Source organism: Typopeltis vanoorti, chromosome 22 (assembly GCF_054136105.1).
Source record: "Typopeltis vanoorti isolate ZY-2024b chromosome 22, IOZ_Tvanoo_1.0, whole genome shotgun sequence".
Classification (NCBI taxonomy): Eukaryota; Metazoa; Arthropoda; class Arachnida; order Uropygi; family Thelyphonidae; genus Typopeltis; species Typopeltis vanoorti.
In genome coordinates, this window is record NC_143570.1 from 21,441,221 (window position 1) to 21,459,710 (window position 18,490).

The 18,490-nt window shown below is 34.7% G+C and overlaps 1 protein-coding gene across 2 annotated transcripts in view; it reads right to left on the reverse strand.

Annotated features, from left to right (window-relative positions):
- The window catches only part of LOC150094205 (SAM and SH3 domain-containing protein 1-like), a 476,307-nt gene that overhangs the window by 190,874 nt on the left and 266,943 nt on the right, over positions 1-18,490 (reverse strand). For both annotated transcript variants that reach the window (XM_090412130.1, XM_090412129.1), the window contains exon 4: positions 15,183-15,274. In XM_090412130.1, the coding sequence (XP_090268256.1) occupies positions 15,183-15,274 (92 nt within the window). The remainder of the gene's footprint in view (positions 1-15,182; positions 15,275-18,490) is intronic.

Below are 18,490 nucleotides of genomic sequence, written 5' to 3' on the forward strand. Positions count from 1 at the left end.
AAACGATCATTTGTAATTTGGTTTTTTAATTGATTTTTTATGACGGTCATATGTGAAATTTTAAAAAGCGGATTCTGACAAGTATGTCGATCCGAAACACGACAGAATTTTTCGCGCAATATCAGTTAATATTGGGAATTTTTCATGTGCATACTTCCAAATGAAGTCGTTGTTTATTGATTTTAAATGTAAACTATTCTGAATGTTTATTATCTCAAGTTCTACTTCAGATTAGTTTATATCAAACAGCCCACTAATTTTATTTGAAATTTCTGTGATGTTCAAGTTTCCTTGAAATGGATTACTGATAAAAGATACAATCATTTCAGTTTTATTAAAATGTTTAAATCTTGAATTTATTTCTTCCTCAACTAATTCTATTTCACGAATAAATTCTTTTAAATTATAGCGAAGCATTTCTTGATTTTGTTCAAAAAATTTTAATAAATTTGGGAGATATCTAAATTAGCGGTCATTTATATTTTTCTTTAATAAAAGTAAGTATTGTAAAGTTTTTATTGAACTTAACATGTCAATTAAATTTTTATCTCTATCTTGTAACTCTAAATTTAAATTGCTTAATTTCGTACAAAAATCTACTAAAAATGATAAGTGTAACAACCATCTTTTATCACTCAATTGTGGATAAATATCTCCTTTTTCATCAAGAAAAGTTTTTATATCGTTAATTAATACAAGAAATCTTTCTAAAAATTGACTTCTGCTGAGCCACGAACATTATTGTACAACAGAAGTTCCCTATCATCATCTGCCTGTAATTTAAATAACCGCCATTGCAGGGCTTTTCCTCGAACAGAATTACAATTTTAAATATAATATAAAATATAATATAAATAATATAAACACAAAACATCTTTTGTGTTTAATCTTTTACTACACAGTACTTGTTGGTGGATAATACAGTGGTACGTTAAAAAATCTGGATATTTGTCATCGTTTTTGCATAATAAAATGAAGCCTGATTTATTACCTATCATTGCAGGAGCACCATCATTAGTAATAGACACAAGTTTAAAAGCGGAAGTTTGTGTTGTTTCACAAATTCATCAAATGCCGAAAAAATGTCTTCTTCCCTAGTTCTTCCCAATAATTATAATTTTCAAAAGTTCTTCTTTACTTGAACAATCTTGAAATACCATGCGATAAATACTACTAACTGAGCAATATCAGTGAAGTCGTTTGATTCATCAAACTTTAATGAAAATGCAACACACTGGTGAATGTCTGACATTAACCTGGCCTGGAAACTTTTCTCCGGCAATTGGAACTTTTCCTTTCGGCAATTTGAAACCTTGTCAGCGGCCTAGAAGTAGTCTCTCTCTAGCGACGTCTAGAACCGAGATGCTCCTTTCTGGAAGCGGGAAACTCCTCTCTCTCAAGCAACGTGGATCCGAGCAGTCTCTCTGAGGGCGACTCTGAATCGGGCAGCCTCCTCTCTGACAGCAATTCTAGAACCGGAACCCCTTCCGCTTGCTTCAGCCCCTTTTTATTAGGCCTCCTCTGAGACCTCGCATGAAGTTTGGCAATCCCCAAAGAATCAGTATGAGTCTTTCATCTTAAGTTTCAAGTTCGGCACGCCTTTTGTTCTCCTCCGCTTTCTTTTGATTGTAAGTTGCCGGCCATCGGAAAGTTGTTTGAACACTTTCTGACTGACTTCGGAGATGTTTACACTTAGAGCCTGCAAGCCTGTCTCATATCAATAACAATCTTTCTAATGCCGTCATGTACAGCTTCGGCGACAAAAACATTGCCTTTGTTTTTAACACCCTAACATATTCTTATTAAAGCAGTATATACAGTTAGCTTCAAAAGAGTTATTTACAAAAACATCTAATACAAACTATACCGAGACAAACAAAGTTTATTTTTTAACAATATTCACATGGGACTTAACCTAAGTAAAAAATCGATGTAATGTGCTTTGGAATATTTAATATTTAAGCTACAATCGAGTTTTTACACTTTGTTTATAATCGTATTCACTCGGCTCGCTGTCTGACTTCCACTGATCCAAATTAATTCATTTACCCGGACTTATAAGAAAATTACTGATTTGACAATTTTAACGAAAAATAAATAAACAATAGCAATACACTTAAAGCGAAATAAAAATAATGATAAATAAAATATTATGGTTTCAGTTTTAATTAAATTTGTAAGTAAGGAATAATACACAAGAGATCAACCAAAAATTGCTCCGCGATCGACGGATTGAACATCCCTGTCTTAGATGGTTAGGATGCAGAATTTTGTCCGTTCAAGGTGCAAAATATTCTCCTTGTCTTACATAACGTATGTAAACCGTTACTTCAATGTCTTTAATAAATTTTCCACATATCAAATAGAACTGTTTAAGGCCATTGGTAAAATATTCCGTTTCCATCGATGCAATATAAGAAAGATTCAATCATTCAACAGTTCCCCCCCTTCCCCCAAGGGTACTAGCTCTCGGGGAAAGCCTGAAGCGGGATGGAAGTTTTTACTAATACCAGCAAAGTGGCTTGTATAGAGTGCTGAGAGGGGGGGGGGGTAGCAAACAGCTGTTCCTTGTGCTGTAGGCACGCGCCCAACGTGCTGAAGCACGCGCCCTTAATGGACAACAGCCTGCAAAGAGGCAAAGAAGAGCGGGTGGCCAGTGCAACTCCTAATGTGGCTGTTTCGGCGCTTAATAGGGGAAAACAAGAAATCGATGTCATCCGGGAAACTAATAAATTGTTCAAGGGACACACAGTTGGGGGGGGGGGGAGAGCGAAGGTGACAAAGAGAGGGGGGATACACGAGTGTTAATGGGAAAATGTGCCGAAAACATTTCACTTACATGGGAAGTCGGATACGGAATGAGATTCGAGGTGATAGCATGTCAACGTCTTTGTTCGTTGTTAGAAACAGTGCCGCTAGGTGGCGTGGATTTCACGATTTAATCAACCGAGCCTGTCATTATAAATACGTGAATATGTGCTTCTTGGAAATAAAACTAGACTACTTTAAACACATTTTATAACAACATCCAGTTGTAATGGATTGAAAGAACATTAAGATACTCCCTTCCTTTTCGTGCTAGTATGTTGGAATATCGTATTTATTAGTTTATCGATGAGTTGGGATCATTTCTTACGCCTCAGCTCGCAGGTTTCCCATTCGCTTCGAAATATAGACCGTTAGGAAACCGACTGCAACAAATGAATTGCTGGCTTCACGTCTCTTATTTGTAACTATGGCAACTGGGAGCAGATAACAATGGAAAAGAACAAACAACATATTAACTCGACTCGTTTTTTTTTTTTATCTTTCTGAGCATGACGTATGGCCTCGTTATTATTTTTTTAAAAAACATACAGTTTCAGTTAAGATCGGAAAAGTTGCGGAGTTTCCATCTTCAATGACTAAATTTTAATGACGTCTCTCTCTTTTTTCCCTGATGTCACTCTTTTTCTCACTATCAATTTCTAAATACATAGCCTATTTCTACAACTGGAGGAGCATTGTGCAAAATAAAACCAAAGTACCAAAGTACTTACTAATAGCCATAGCACGGTAATCAACAGCCTCCCTTAACCCTTTATCTTTAAGAATAACTAATTACAGTACAAAAACCGCTTTGTTCTTTCCTTGTGACAACGACTAATATCAATTTTCTCCGTATTAATTGAAAATTTTTTTTATATTCTTCGAATACTTTGGCTTCGTTGTTATAGCCTTTTTTTAGCACAACAAAAGACACAAAAAAATAATAATAATACGTGCTTACGCTAATTAATATCTTGTAGAAAATTACCTAACATGATGAACAGAAAGGATAGCTTAAAGAGACGTTCAAATGATAAGAATGTTTGTAGACCAATAGAATTTAGGAGATCGCAGTTTACGGCAATCCTCTCACTCCACCCCTTCGTTTTTCTTCCTTGTTGGCTCGTTTATTCTTTAGCTTTTCTCCTTAGTTTCGCGTAGTATTTGAACACGTCCAACACACATTCATGAAAGAGAGAGAGAGACACACACAGAGAGAGAGAGATTGACTCGATAACTTTTGGTTTTGTCACGCGCCTGTTAGCTTACTGTATAGGGCGGCTGCTATCGAGCAAAGTAACCAGATTAAGTCACACCGCAAACTAACGTCATTAATTCTAACTTAATTCCATAGAGGGCGATACCAATAACTCGATGGAAGGCGAACGAGGCAAACAAAAAGAAGATAAATAGGAAAACTTCCCTCCTCTTCAAATAATACCAAAAAAAGAAATAATCGGCAATATTTTAAAGTGACAGTGTAAAGGCAGGTAAAATAACATCGGGGAGTTATGCATTTACTAAAACATCATTTAAAAAAAAAATTACCGTTCTGTGAAGGGTTATTCAGTTTTCTTTTAAAAAATAATAAATATGCAAGTCTAAGATAAATATTACTTTATTGCTCATTAGTTACAGTTGAATTGGACTCTTGTTTTATTCTGTATTCTGTTTATTGAATGTGCTGTGGACAGATCAATAAACTAAGCATTTTAAAAATATAATAATTTAAAATTTGAAATAAAATCATTGACTGATTTATAATAATAATGATAAAGATCATTTACCAAAATAAAGAGCCCAAAGGCTTCATTTTGGCGATGCAAAATTATATAAATCAAGTGAATATTAAATCCAGCATTACTTCAAAGTCGAATGCAGAAACTACTAAAATTTCGTACGAAATTTGACCAGAGAGTTGACGGGAATACACTCGCCGGCATTTACGAGCCCTAGCTGATAAAGATCATTACTAATAAATTTATTATCAAACAAAAATTATTTTATATTTATGAAACTAATATGGATCGTTTTTTTTTGATTTGGAAAAATTATATAACATATAATTTTTGAGGAACGTTTATTTTGAGTAACAATTTGCAACAAGAGGGAAGGTTATAAAATATGAAAAATAGAGTTATAAGTTATGGACGAATCATGGAGACAAAAAATAACAACAGCGAAAAGTAAAATCATTGTAAGTAAAAATACGTATTCAGAGCTGGTAAAAAGAATTAATAACAGTTCTCCAAGTTTACTCTCTTTTAGATGTTTATCGCTGGTTCAAACAAAATAACCGTCTCGGTATCTGCATCACAAGTTACACACCCGGGTTTTTAGCTCATGCTATTTGGAAGATGTTTCGTAACTGCAAGAACGGATGTGACTTAGCATTGCAGTTTCAATACTTCGTGCTTAGCTCATGATAACTAAGCCTAACAAGAAATATTCTAACAATGTATATATGCGATCAGTACAGATAGAGAGAAGGTAACCAATTCAGATGCAGATATTGTATTTTCGTGCTCTGTTTGCATGCAACGAGAAGCCAATCGGATGGTTCTATCAACATTGTTCACATCTTGGGGCTGCTATCTGAAAGAAATATTCGCATTTGTACAGCTGACGGACACAATCAAAACATACCGCTAAAAAGAGAAGAAAACACTAAACTTGAGTGGCTGCTAGCGGGATTCATATGCATGCTTTGGCACGTCTTCATGGTGCAGAATCGTGCTGTACAGTAGCAAATATTTGCCGGGATAGCAAACGGGCGAATTGCAACGGTCACGTTTTAAACAAGTTAAATAATATTGACAGCGGTGTTCGTCAGAGTCAAGACTCATTCCTGTGAGCGGTACAGCTTCGGAAGAAAAATGGAGCGTGACTTCAGCCCATAGATTTCAAGCCATCCCTTGACACGCGAAATAACTCTGCTTTTTTTACCTGTCATGGTTTCGGTGCATTCGGCCAATCAGTACAAATTGTGGCCAGCTCTCTCTCTATCCAAGTTTATAGTTCTTTATGAAGTTGTTCAGCAAATAAATGAAATATTTTGTCCCTTGGCAAGGAAGCAATCCCTCCCCCCCCCCTACTAGCGGGAAAACAGCTCTACGCAGTTTCGGACTGACAGAAAATATCAATTTTTTATATCCGTATTGAAACAACATATCTACTTACTTGAGTATGCTGTCCGCATTTTGCGCTAACACCGGGACATTCCTCGAATCGCATTCTGGTATCGTGTATGAATGTAAATATCGATACGAAGCAAAACATAGCATCGTTGAGAAGTAAAATGTTACATAACACATATACAGGTAACCCTCGTATAACGCGGATATTAGGTTGCATAGAAATGCCGCGTTATGCGAGACTTAGATCACATAGAAAAAGTACGGTTAGGCTCAAATATTTTTTTTTAAATTTTTTAATTATATGAACAACAATGACATATACAACAAAAAATATTTTTATTTAATTCAGGTAACAAACATAGTATAAAATTATAAAAATTTAAATTCAAAGTCCCTGCAAAAACTCCTGGTTTTTCTCCAATTTTCAACCGATCCAAGATTTTGAACATTTTTCTTCGATTTCAATTAATTTTGTTTTCAATATGGGTTTTTCCTTTTTGTTACAGTTTGTGGCCATTACTATAAAAATAAATTTTTCACATAAAAAAGCATTACATATTGTATGTAACTCACCAGAAAATAAAGTGCTCAGCTTGAGATGAACACACTTATGATTTTTAATGCTTTTCCGTGGCAGGATACAAAGGTGCTTTTTAACAATAAACACTTTATACGGTAAACAATTGATGTACATGCGTGCTAAAGGGTATTTCCCTAATATAAATTCGCTACTTATAACCACATGCGCGATACGGACAGACAAAAATTTAACGAAGATAAAATTCGATTTTTAAGTCGCGCGGTGAAAAATATATGAAAAGATAAATGGTTTCGACAATTTATAGACCGTGTGATATCGAAACCGCGTTGTTATAAGTACCGTGAACAAGGGTTACTACAATTTGTAGACCGCGTTATATCGAAACCGCGTTGTATAAGTACCGCGTTATCCGAGGGTTACCTGTACTCTAAATTCGTTTATGAACGTGGAAAAGGCAGTCAGTGGACACACATAAATATCATTTAGTCTCTTCGTAATTTCAGATTTTTAGCAAAACTTTGTAATAACCAATTGATAATATGCGAACACCTGCTATATATTTCATAATTTGCAATTTTTTTTCATATATGATATAAAATGTATACAGCGACATATACATAAAGAGAATGTCTATATAAGTTAAGAAAATAAACTGTTTTTATTAGGAAAGTAATTTTTTTTTTTTTTTTTTTTTGGAATTGATGGCTCCACATTTGAAACAGAACATATCTACACATTAAACTTTTTCATGCTAAATGATTAAAAGCGGCATTTTTTCGCTGCAAACCATTCTTTTATCATAACTAAGCATCTGGCTATGTTCCAGGACTTTACCCTCCCGTGGTCCCTGTTTCTAGGAAGAACAAAGATTCCAATCATCTCAACAGCTTATGCATTTGAGCTTAAACGTCTGCAATTCCCGGTGTAACTTGCTTTGGCAATAACAATGAACAACGTCAGTGCTTTCGGAATTGTAGAAATGGATTGCTCTGAGCATGGGCATCTATGCATTATCCATGTATGGGGAAGTGAAAATCTTTGTTTAGAAACTGGAAGACCGTTGGGTAAAGATTATAAAAATATTATAAACTATACTATATTATAAAAACATCTAAATGTTTAGTATAACTAATCCGAAGATTTTGTATATAAATATACGATTATTATGGTGTAAAAAGGGGTCAGTGAAAGGCATTTGAATTTAAAATAAGAATTTCGAAACCTGGTTTATGAAACAAGCTAAAAGTAAATTAAGTTTCAAATCTAATAAATAGATTAAAATCGAGATATCCTCCTGTTAGTACAGCTATAAGGCTGTTGGAGGATAATTCTGACATCAATCAAGCGTGGAGAGCCAATGGGAGTCGTTTGCAGGTCCAGACTTGCAGAACCTTCCATGCATAGAAGAACAACCACCTGGATATGACCTTCCAAGCAAAACTTGGGTTACCCTAAACCGGCTAAGGACTAACCACGGTCGATGTGCAGACTTTTTTTTTTACAAGTGTCAGAAAATTCGTTCCCCACAATGTGACTATGGAAGTGAGAAGCAAACCATTCGTCATAATCCCCAAGAATGCCAACTTAAGAGCATAGGAAGGAGAGGAACAAAATTTCCTAGTTCCAACATCCACGATCATCGACTGGATTAATAACTTAGATATAAACTTGTCACATCAGACTGACAGAAGCATTTTAAATTTTCGTATTGGTAATTTTTACTGGTGCTGTTTGTATATTTAATGTGTTTGTGTTACGTGCATATATTTAGAGAGGTCGAGTTTAGACTTTTTATATACATCCATATCTATTTTATATTCTAATTTTATACATATTTTTATATTTGTTATCTACACTGTATATGTTTCTTTTCCTTGCGATGTAATAGTCATAAATAAACAAAATAAAAGGATTTGAAGCACCTAACTGAAAAATGAAAAGAAATATTCATCTCTTCCTTAGGGAAAATGATCAGCCTTGATATTTTAACAAGATTGCGATACGACCGTTCTGTCTATTTCTAAGCATCACTGAAAATATATTTTATGGATGAACAAATATTTCTTTATAACTTGAGGACTGATTTCGTTGAAAGAAAACTTCCAATAACACAATTGACATATTCCATTGACCAATCCCTGGTTCGGACAACTTAACTATCAAGCTATTTTCTTCCTACTTAGCACAATTTTCTATTTCTTCTGGTTTATGGTGAAATATAAATAACTTTACTTGATTCCTAAGAGTTAGACATATCTTTTTATCGAAATATTTGGAACAACTAATCTATTGGATGTTTTAGAAGATGATGATTCAGGACTGCTTTTAACAGAACGACTGCGTAGTTCACTAAGCAGACATCCATTACATTTTATTCTCTTCCTTCATATTTTTATTCCCCCGACGATATATCTCTTCCACATGGATCATACCATTACTCTTAATGGTCAATTTTTCTCCATAAAGGCCTTTATCTGTTACGTAAGAAAGTGCTTTGGCTAAAGATGTTTTCTCGCAATCAGCGCAGATTGGATGGCATCAGATGTTTTTGATGTCTGATTGGCAATGATTTGCAAATTAATTTGTTCTTCACTTCAGTATTTTGGTTTTTTTTTCAAGCGCTGCTAAATAAATCAAATATTTGTCAAATATCACATTTCAAAATTAAATTAAACTTATTTATCAGCTGTACTTTCCACCATCCACACTAAAAACAACAAATTTCATATTTGAAAGATTGCATAATTAGAAGAATTAGATCTGCAGTAAAACTCATTTTCTACCTTTAGAACAATAAATTAAGAATTAAATAAAAATAAAATAAATCCGTTAATAGCTTTTATTGCCCAAAGGGAGTAGACACGGTTTTTGTGGGAGTAGACTGGCCCACAATGATTTTAACTACATCCGGGGAAGAGATTGAGGCATACCCTTTTCGCTATCTTGTGACTCCTAACCTTAACACTATATATTATTGCCTGAAATAGCGCGAGTTCTGCGGTCGATTGTAGTGAATATATATTTAGCTCACTTTTTACGGTTACAGTAACTTTGGCGTGTAAGAACATTACTTTTAAATAAATATAGAAGGTGGCATGGTGTTGTTGATATACTGTATAAAATTATTTTTCAAAATTTTAAGATAATTAGCCTTATTATGTGAAATGAATCTAGAAATGCTTCAATTAAAAATCAGGGTAATATCTCTAGGCTAAACCTAGCTAAAATTATGCAGCAGTGTAATTATCAAAATGCTGTTTTCTTTGAATTTTTTGCAAGCAAAAAGAAATCTAAAATTAAATAAGACCAAATATAACTGTGAAGGGGGGGGGAAGGTAAAATGAAATAAACAGAAAATCAAAGAAACTGGAATTTCAACCATATTGCAAATTTGGCTGAACTGCACATTTCAACCAAATCATCTCGAAAAGAAAAAAAATATATTTCACTTATACGCATTCCTATAGTTCTCAGTCTATTTTAAAAACAGTTTGCAACTGAAGAAAGAACTTTTCACAGTTTTTAAGTCCTGTCCTTACATGTTTAATCTATACTTGGCTGTGATTTGATGGTGACGTTTCCAAGCACCGCTAGCTTTGAAGCGAAAAGTCATAAAAATAGTAAGCTTACGTTGTTTGCTGTTTCGTTTTTAAGTTTCCATTCTTCCCTCTTAATTTATAGTGTTGTATGTAGGGCCAAGACCTGATTTATAAGTGGCTGCACTTCTACCCAGGATCGCTAAATTGTTTTTCTTAAAAGGGTAATGTAACATCAGTTTGTGCCACTCCTGCGATTCAGAAAAAGGCAATTTCTTTTGCTTAAGTTTTTCTATCACTCTTTTTTTTTTTTTTAGTATGGCGTGAAGTAATTTTTTATCTTCGAAAATTACTTTTTTTTTTCTTATTAACTTCCCATTGCTTGACGAGACAAATTGCTTCCTTCAGAAGTATTTAAGTAGCACGAAACATGTGATTATAGAACCTCCCACTCTCTTGAACAAGAAATTGAGAAGGATGAAAAACAACAACAACAACAACAACAAAAAAAAAAAAAAAAAAAAAAAATTATCGTCTGTCATTCGTTACGGCGTCGCCTGTGACTGTGAATTTGAGGTACACCAACAAAGTCTCTATGAGGCTTAATATCCTGTTTATTTTTTCTGTATTTCTCAAACCTTTCTTTTTTGCAAGTTCTTTCACAGAGGTAAGATTTTTTTTTTCCTGTAAATATTAACTCCGCGAAAAAAATCACTTGAAGAAGCTAGCAAGATAGAACGAAAGATGTGCTGCGTTTTTAATTAAACACTTCTATTCGCTTTAAAAACCAGTTTCGTTATTTGCAATCACAGGAAATGAAGCCGTGGGGGTTATTAAAAATATGACTTGGTTTATAACAATTCCAGAGACTAAAGAACATCTAAAAGTAGAAAATAAACTGCTTGCAACTAATGAATTATCCCAAATTAGACATAAATTTAATATACATTTTCATTTAAGGCGTTTAAAAGGTAAGTTTTCTGTTCAACATTTAAAAATAAAATAAAATCCGTAATCAAAAGCTTTTCATCATTTTAAATCACTTTTGTATAAAATAACTGCTAAAAGTAGTTAAAAAATTGGTTATAATCGCTAGCTAAATCATGGGAACATGTGCAGATATAAACATAACTTGTCGACCGATAGAAAATGATAACGTTTTTTCCTGTCGTACTAACTGCCTCAATGCAACTTGGAAGCCTAATCATTTCTATAGAAATTTGGTAATATCGTGCGTGCTTCACTGCTAAGTTCCAATAATGAAAAAAAGCCGTCTTGACTACGACCTAGTTTGCGTTCCGATCTAAGGGATGTTTTTATCGAGTCCATGTCGGAGATATAACATGATGCTCCGATGTTATTCTCTTCAAAAGAGAAGAGAATAACATCGAAAGCAAATGACATCAGGCAAATTAATAATTTGCTTCAGGTCAGAGAGTCAACGTGTTGAAAAAAGGTAAGGGTCAGCCTCATAAAATTACTACAATATAGGATACGTATAAATATCCACAACATTAATGTACAAATATTCATACACACATACATACAAATATTCATAGCACGAGAATCACTCCTACATCGTTATAGCATCGCTTCCTATGTGTCTGAACTCAGACAATGGACAATCTGTATTCGCTGTTGTTACCAAAAGCTTGTGGGCCACAGCTGTTTACCTTGAAAATTCTTGATTACTTGTGAGTGCTTACATCTCCAAACACATTTTTCTGTAGGATCTGAAAGGGTGCTCTGGGCTCAGGACACCCTTTCCCCTCTGCAATGCTGTTATCTCTTTCATGTAGTCATCGGCTGGCATGCAACTTCAAAATGACTTCCCAGCGAACCATCAATGGACCATAAGATTGCCATACTGTATAAGGTCATCCATTTTCTTGCAGTCTGAAGGGTGTTGTAAAAAGGTGAATGTTTATAAACCTTTGAAGGTTTTTTTTTGGGGGGGGGTAGTGTTTAAGCACATTTTTTTTAAACACAAAGACATTATTAAATGCATTTCCTAACTGCAGACATTATTAACGATTAGGGTAAACATCTTATGAGTCCATATTAACAGAATAAGTTGGAGCATCTGTTTCTATTAACTATTCTGCAATTTACTAATCCAGCATGCCGTGACGTCGCATGATGTCACTTCCGCATATTAAAAAGAAACATGAACATTAATCAGGTTAATGAAAGTAAAAAACACAAATTCCAGTTAAAATAAAAATACAGGAAGCTGTTGAACAGCCACTTTAAAACACATTAACGAACATTGCAATCGCCAGGTGGCAGTTAAGGCTTCTCAAATATCCGACGCAAAAATATGTTAGCGAGAAAAAGGACGAATCCCTCATAATGTAGGCGTTGTTTGGGGTTAATGAGATGGAAAACAGTTTTAGGTGGACTCAAGCAATAATTAAGTAAGGTGTCGTAGCAGCTGGTGTCTTACATCTTTCTTTTCGCTTATCGGTTATTGATGCTTAAGTGGGAGCCAGAAGGGCACCACCTCTTCATGAGTTCAAGCAACTGATAGGTTTTGCAAAACTTTGTTCCCATATCTTTAACCTATTTTACACAAAGGAATTATCGTGGATGAATTTCCAGAGTAACCTTCTGGAAGAGACACAGAACCTCTCTTGGAAGACTTATTTTCGAGAGGGATTCATATTACAGAGCCTTGAAATGGATTTTTTGGTAAACAGTCAACATCTAGGGTCGTTTGATTTAGTAAAAGGTTACTTATGCATTCTACTTAATATAAAGAAAGATGGTATACGTTTCAATGACGCTAGTTTAGGGTTATTGGACCTCAATGGTGACTTAGCTTTCCATGCTGTTCCATATTATGTCGAGTTGTTGTTGGATGGGAGTTTGGAACCTCACGTTATTTTGAACATAGGTCTATTTCACTCAAATCATGACTAAAATCATTAAAATCTTATAAGATTAAGTAAAATCTTACGAAATAACAGACAAAGTATAAAAATTAATATACAAACGTAACTGAGTAATTGAAATGAGTGTATTCAAACCAGTTAAATGCAAATAACTTTCCAAATATATACAAATGATCAACATTCTGTTTTACATTAATGAATATTATCATGATGTGCACGATGTGTAGTTATATCGCAATACAGCAGGTGAATCCTGAAATGCAAGCTTCTGTTTCGAGCGCGCTATTTATACACTGGATTCCAAAGTGATTAAACATCCGTATAAAGCTGGTGAGGAAAGGGAAGAGACGAGTAATCTGTAAACAAGCGTCATTAACTTCTATCTACACGATTTCGATGCCGCTACATTGCCACTTAATCTCCTCGAATCTAAACTGCTTAAGCTGTTGTTAACACTAACTCTTGGTATTCCTCAGCCAGTCATGGTACCTCATACGTGGCTCTGTTCTCTACATAGCGCAGCAAATGATCGATTACTTGGAACAGAAACGGACTACTGCTGACCTTGTGAAAAGTCAGCACAGCTAAATATCTTTGAACCTTGCTAAACAAGCTCTCTTTGTAAGAAGTTAGCAGAAAATCCGCGATTCTTTATCGCTGAAGAGTTTTCAAAGTAATACTTCCATAAGGAGTACTTGGAAATACTTGCAACATATGTACTTGCTTGATCCTCCGGACTATATTTTCTTTCTCAGGTCTTTAAGGTGGATTTTTGCAACAAACTACTATTGACCACTTTAGTTTATCAGATATAAGAAAAAAATAAAAACATAAATAAAAAAACGAACTTCGAGATCCATACGGGCACTATGCCAGGTTGGTAGCGTTTTCTTTTTTCTGTCATTCGAGAATAATCGCATAAAAACTTTGGAAACTTTGTTTTTAACGTCTGTGCAAACAAGAATTGGTTCAGTAGCATCCTTGCTAAATCTTACAAGCGATTCACTCGACTTTTGTTGTTGTGGAAGTAAAGTTTTCTTGCGAATTTCAAAGAAACCAAAAACGCATTACATAGTTATTATCTTTTTTTTTTGTTTGTTTCTTTTATTTAATTTTATAGATGAGGTCTTACCAGCCGACTCGTCCCTTAAATACTAAGAACTGGTAACACTTTAACAAATGTTTCAAAGTAGTTCTATGGATACGAAATATAAACCCAGACAATGCAAAGCAATTTTAAGCTGCATAATAATGATGAAATATTCGCAAACTTTCTCAATGGGCAACTTCCGATTGAATCGCGTCATTTCCGATAATTTAACGTGTTTCACTGAGTTGACTTATGACTAGGATTACGACTGTCTTCTAGATATGATATATTTATATACATTTCTCTTCGAATTTAAACAACTTTCAAAAGAAGTTGTTTAAATTTGAAGAAGAACAAGCCGTCAACATATATTATACACTGGCTTGTAGCCTCAGTTGATTCGGCCATAACTCGAAATAGACCAATAACTCTTAAGGCAAATCAGCCCATTAAACAAAGCTGGGTCCTTTGAAATCAGAAGCAAGCAGTTCGGTGATGTTAAACTCACAAGAAAAGAAAATCTGGTTGAAGCGAGCATTTAACAAAATCATCGGAATATCATCAACCGTCAATCATGTCTCGTATATTAGTTAATTAATTGATGATACAACATCCTTTCCATCCTTGTTTATTATTCGTCAATAACGCTAAAGCAATCAGTGGACGATTGGCTAGAAATTATGTTTTTATAAAGTTATTGTTCTCGACATTTTATTTAGAAAGAGGAGCCTGAAGAGATTTTAGCTTAGCAAATATCACTAAGTAATTAATCGAAAAAAACTTTATTTTATATTGATTACTAATTAAAATAAAAATAAATTAATAATTAAAATAAATTAACATTTATTTTAATTTTATTAAAATAAATGTTCGATCCATTCTTGTAATGGTAAATAAGAATTATGTGAATCCAAAGAAAGTTTTGCAATTAACCTGCAAGCCAACGATAATAGAAAGTCAATACTTCATGCAAGTCATTGTAACTTCCAATCAATGTATCTATATCATATGTTAGTTTTTACTTGTCACATATGCTGACCTAGGGTTAGTACTTTTTTTTTGGTTCCATAGGGAAAGAAATGGACTACTTCGGTTACACAGCACTCGCAAGACGTGTGGTGTTCTTTGTGACTAAGATGGACAAAATATACAAGTAAAAGAAACTACATATCTTACCTCTGCGGTGAAGACTTATTGCTTCTTGGAGGGGGGCCTTGATAAAGACCGTAGATGGAGGCCTCTTCGTGATCACTGAGGCAGCTAGATGGCTAATAAATAGAAATGAATATTATTATTGGGATAAAAGTTCACCAAGCAACGCTAAGAATACAATTTTCTAAACAAATACTTGACCTACTTTAACAATCCTACAGCCCATATATATATATATATATATATATATATATATATATATATATATATATATATATATATATATATATATATATATATAAGGATTTTTTTAGTTATGTTTTTATTATTATTTTTTCAAAGAAATAATACCGCTGCTATAGCAGTTAGAACTCCTCTACAGGTTTTGCATCAACTTGATCAACTCTCTTGCCGAACTAATAAACGAGTTGACTGTTTACGTTTGGCCGCCATTGTCTGAGAGGTTGTATTTCGTAGGGCCCAGGCAGAAATAGCTGCTTTGTTCAAATACACTCTCTCTCTCTGCTACACTGCAACATTAAACAACAATTACGCCATCAAACCACCTCCGGTCATCAGCGAAATGAGTTCTTTAATTACCACCAGGGGTCGCTCATGAGAACATCCACGATATACTACGACCCTGATGTTTTCAGCTACAGTGTGGCAGATGGCGATCCTTGTGTGTGTGTGTGTGTGTGTGTGTGTGTGTAAGAGAGAGAGAGAGAGAGAAAGCAGGGCCCGATCAATTCCGTCAAATCCGGAGGTCTGCAACGTTAGTGACAAGAGACTCGGCTCTGACCGTTCCTCGGCGACGCGAAGGGTTGCCGTGAGTTGTACTAATGGGCAATTGGCAGCGGAAGCTGGATAATGAGAGGACTGGACCATTAATCACACTCCTTCCCCCACCACCTTTAAGGGGCGGTTACAGTGATGAGCGAAAAATTAGCCGCCCTTAATTTATAAATAGATTACAAAAATACTTCTTAGACGTACATTATGTCCAAAAACCCCGCCATAAGTGACAGTACATAAACATGAAAACCACTAATTTACGTGCACACAGCGCATCCCCTATCCTGACTATGTTAGTTAGAATAGGAATGAACAGTAATCACGTGATGCTTTTATGTCAGTTCTGTTTACTGACACAACATCATGGCGTTTACTGCTATGAAATGTGCAAGCAGCTAATTATTGAAATCAAAATATTACTTCAACAACCTTAACGTTAATTTACTCCACATTTCTTTGACAGAATGTTCCTTGAAAGCTATGCTGGATTACCCCAACAAGGCACAGTCATCAACAGATTCGGACACGGTCCCTAGTTCAGAAAATAGCTTTCTTTTCGCGTTTGTTCTCCTTGTTTAACAGTGATGGACTATGGATCGCTTTTTTCCCCGTGATTTCTTTCCACAAAATCTCCCATAATCCTTCCTACGACGACCTTTCTAGGCAGAGGATACTACGGATTCATTCCTGTCGAAGTCCAATTACTCGTTGATCCATCACTGGTGCACTGGTGGCATTGCGGTTCATTTTCCTTTGCGTTAATTTGTGTTGGGAGTTTGGACGATTTCCTCTTCTGTGGGTGCTTCGTCTTCGAAGACTGCCATTCTGTTAATTCAGTGCTAATGCCAGAATCTGATGGTGGCTCGTTGGTTGTATCCTGCCGATTTCTCATTACTCCAACCTGACAATCTATCTTTCTTTATTTCTTTTAAGTTTCTTTCTCGAATTTGATTGTTTCAAAATCTGAGAATCGATCAGTGAATATTCGATAGTGCTTTTTCTAAGGTCAATAAGTGGCGTGCGCGCGCACACAGAGATAGATAGAGAGACCTACTTCGATTTAATATTAAGCAGGGATATCTGGCTAAGTAATTTTTCAACCGTCGAAGTTTTTTTGTTTTTTTTTTCATATTTTCCCCCACTTTCCAATTCGTTAGAGAAAATTCCTTAACGGATGCCAAATCGTCTTTTCATGAAAATTTGGTCTGGAAAAATGCCAACGTTGTACATACATGTTCCGCATGGCTAGGCCAAACATTCGAGAACTATGCGAATAAAATTGAGAATTATAATAATAAATAATCTCTTTATTAGTATATTGTAGATGATAATATGTTAGCCAAGAAATTAGCTTCAACACCGAATGTGTCATTTGAGGATTCACTTCAAGAACAAACAGGAAAGAACCCTGTAAAGTGTACGACGTGTTTTTGAAAAGTAGTATCTTAGGATTAATTATGAAATTAAGGATTTTTTTTTTCTTTTTAAATGTCAACCCCATCCAAGAAAGGCTGCAAGCTATATCAGATATTCTAGATTATTTAACTCCAGCTCAGGGTTAAATATTCTGTTTAACCCTTAGCCTACTGTGCTAAGCAAAACATGATTTTTTTCAAGCTACTACAGGCCTCTTATAAGCAGGATAGCTGTTCAAGCAGCAATGAAAAAGATCCTGAAAAAGAGAAAACGCTATCCAATGATAAATATCCACTGAACATTTTTGATTGTATAATATTGTATATGATTTTTTTTGCACTGCTATGAAGTTTTATTTTTGTTATAACGAATATCCCAAATGAACTGTCATATTAGTGACGTCACTGAAATTATACTTTTTCACGGACTTCGTATTGAACATGGTACAAAGCTTAGAAGTAGTTCGTGTCATATTTCTTGAAAAAAAAAAAAAACAAGAGCAGCGACAAACAAATTACAGTTTTTATATCTATTCAAAAGGTCTCGCAACAAGAAACAGCATTTATTTCATAGAGAAAACTCCCATCCAATTAACATCCATTTTAAGTGAGCCACACCTGATAAGGACTAATAGTGGTCTAAGAGTACAAAATCGCAAGCTTTTGTGACGCCCCTTTACAATGATCAATGGTCGAGACTAATGGAAGAACAAGAAAGAGACATTAGAATTCCAATTCCGGTTGTTTTAAGCTAACAACATTTTATATGAAAAATGAAGTTCCATATCGTTTGAACGAACTACTACAGACTACTACTAAACTGACTAGCGCTATATGGTAACAGATATCGTCCAGTTCTCACTATTGATGTCGCACGATATCCATTCACTTGATATGGGCTTAAAATAACGTAAAACCAGATGCCTAATTTTAGACGCATTTCGTAAAATGCATGAAGCACTTATTACATATCACTCATGAGGCCATATAACTCCGTTCTGATTGAACCTATTTTAATGAACTTTAGTATTTAGTAGTTCGTTCAATTTTTCTTTAAATCGGACTATTTTTTTAGCGGCAATTACATGGCACAAACGATAATTTAAAATCTCCTATATTACA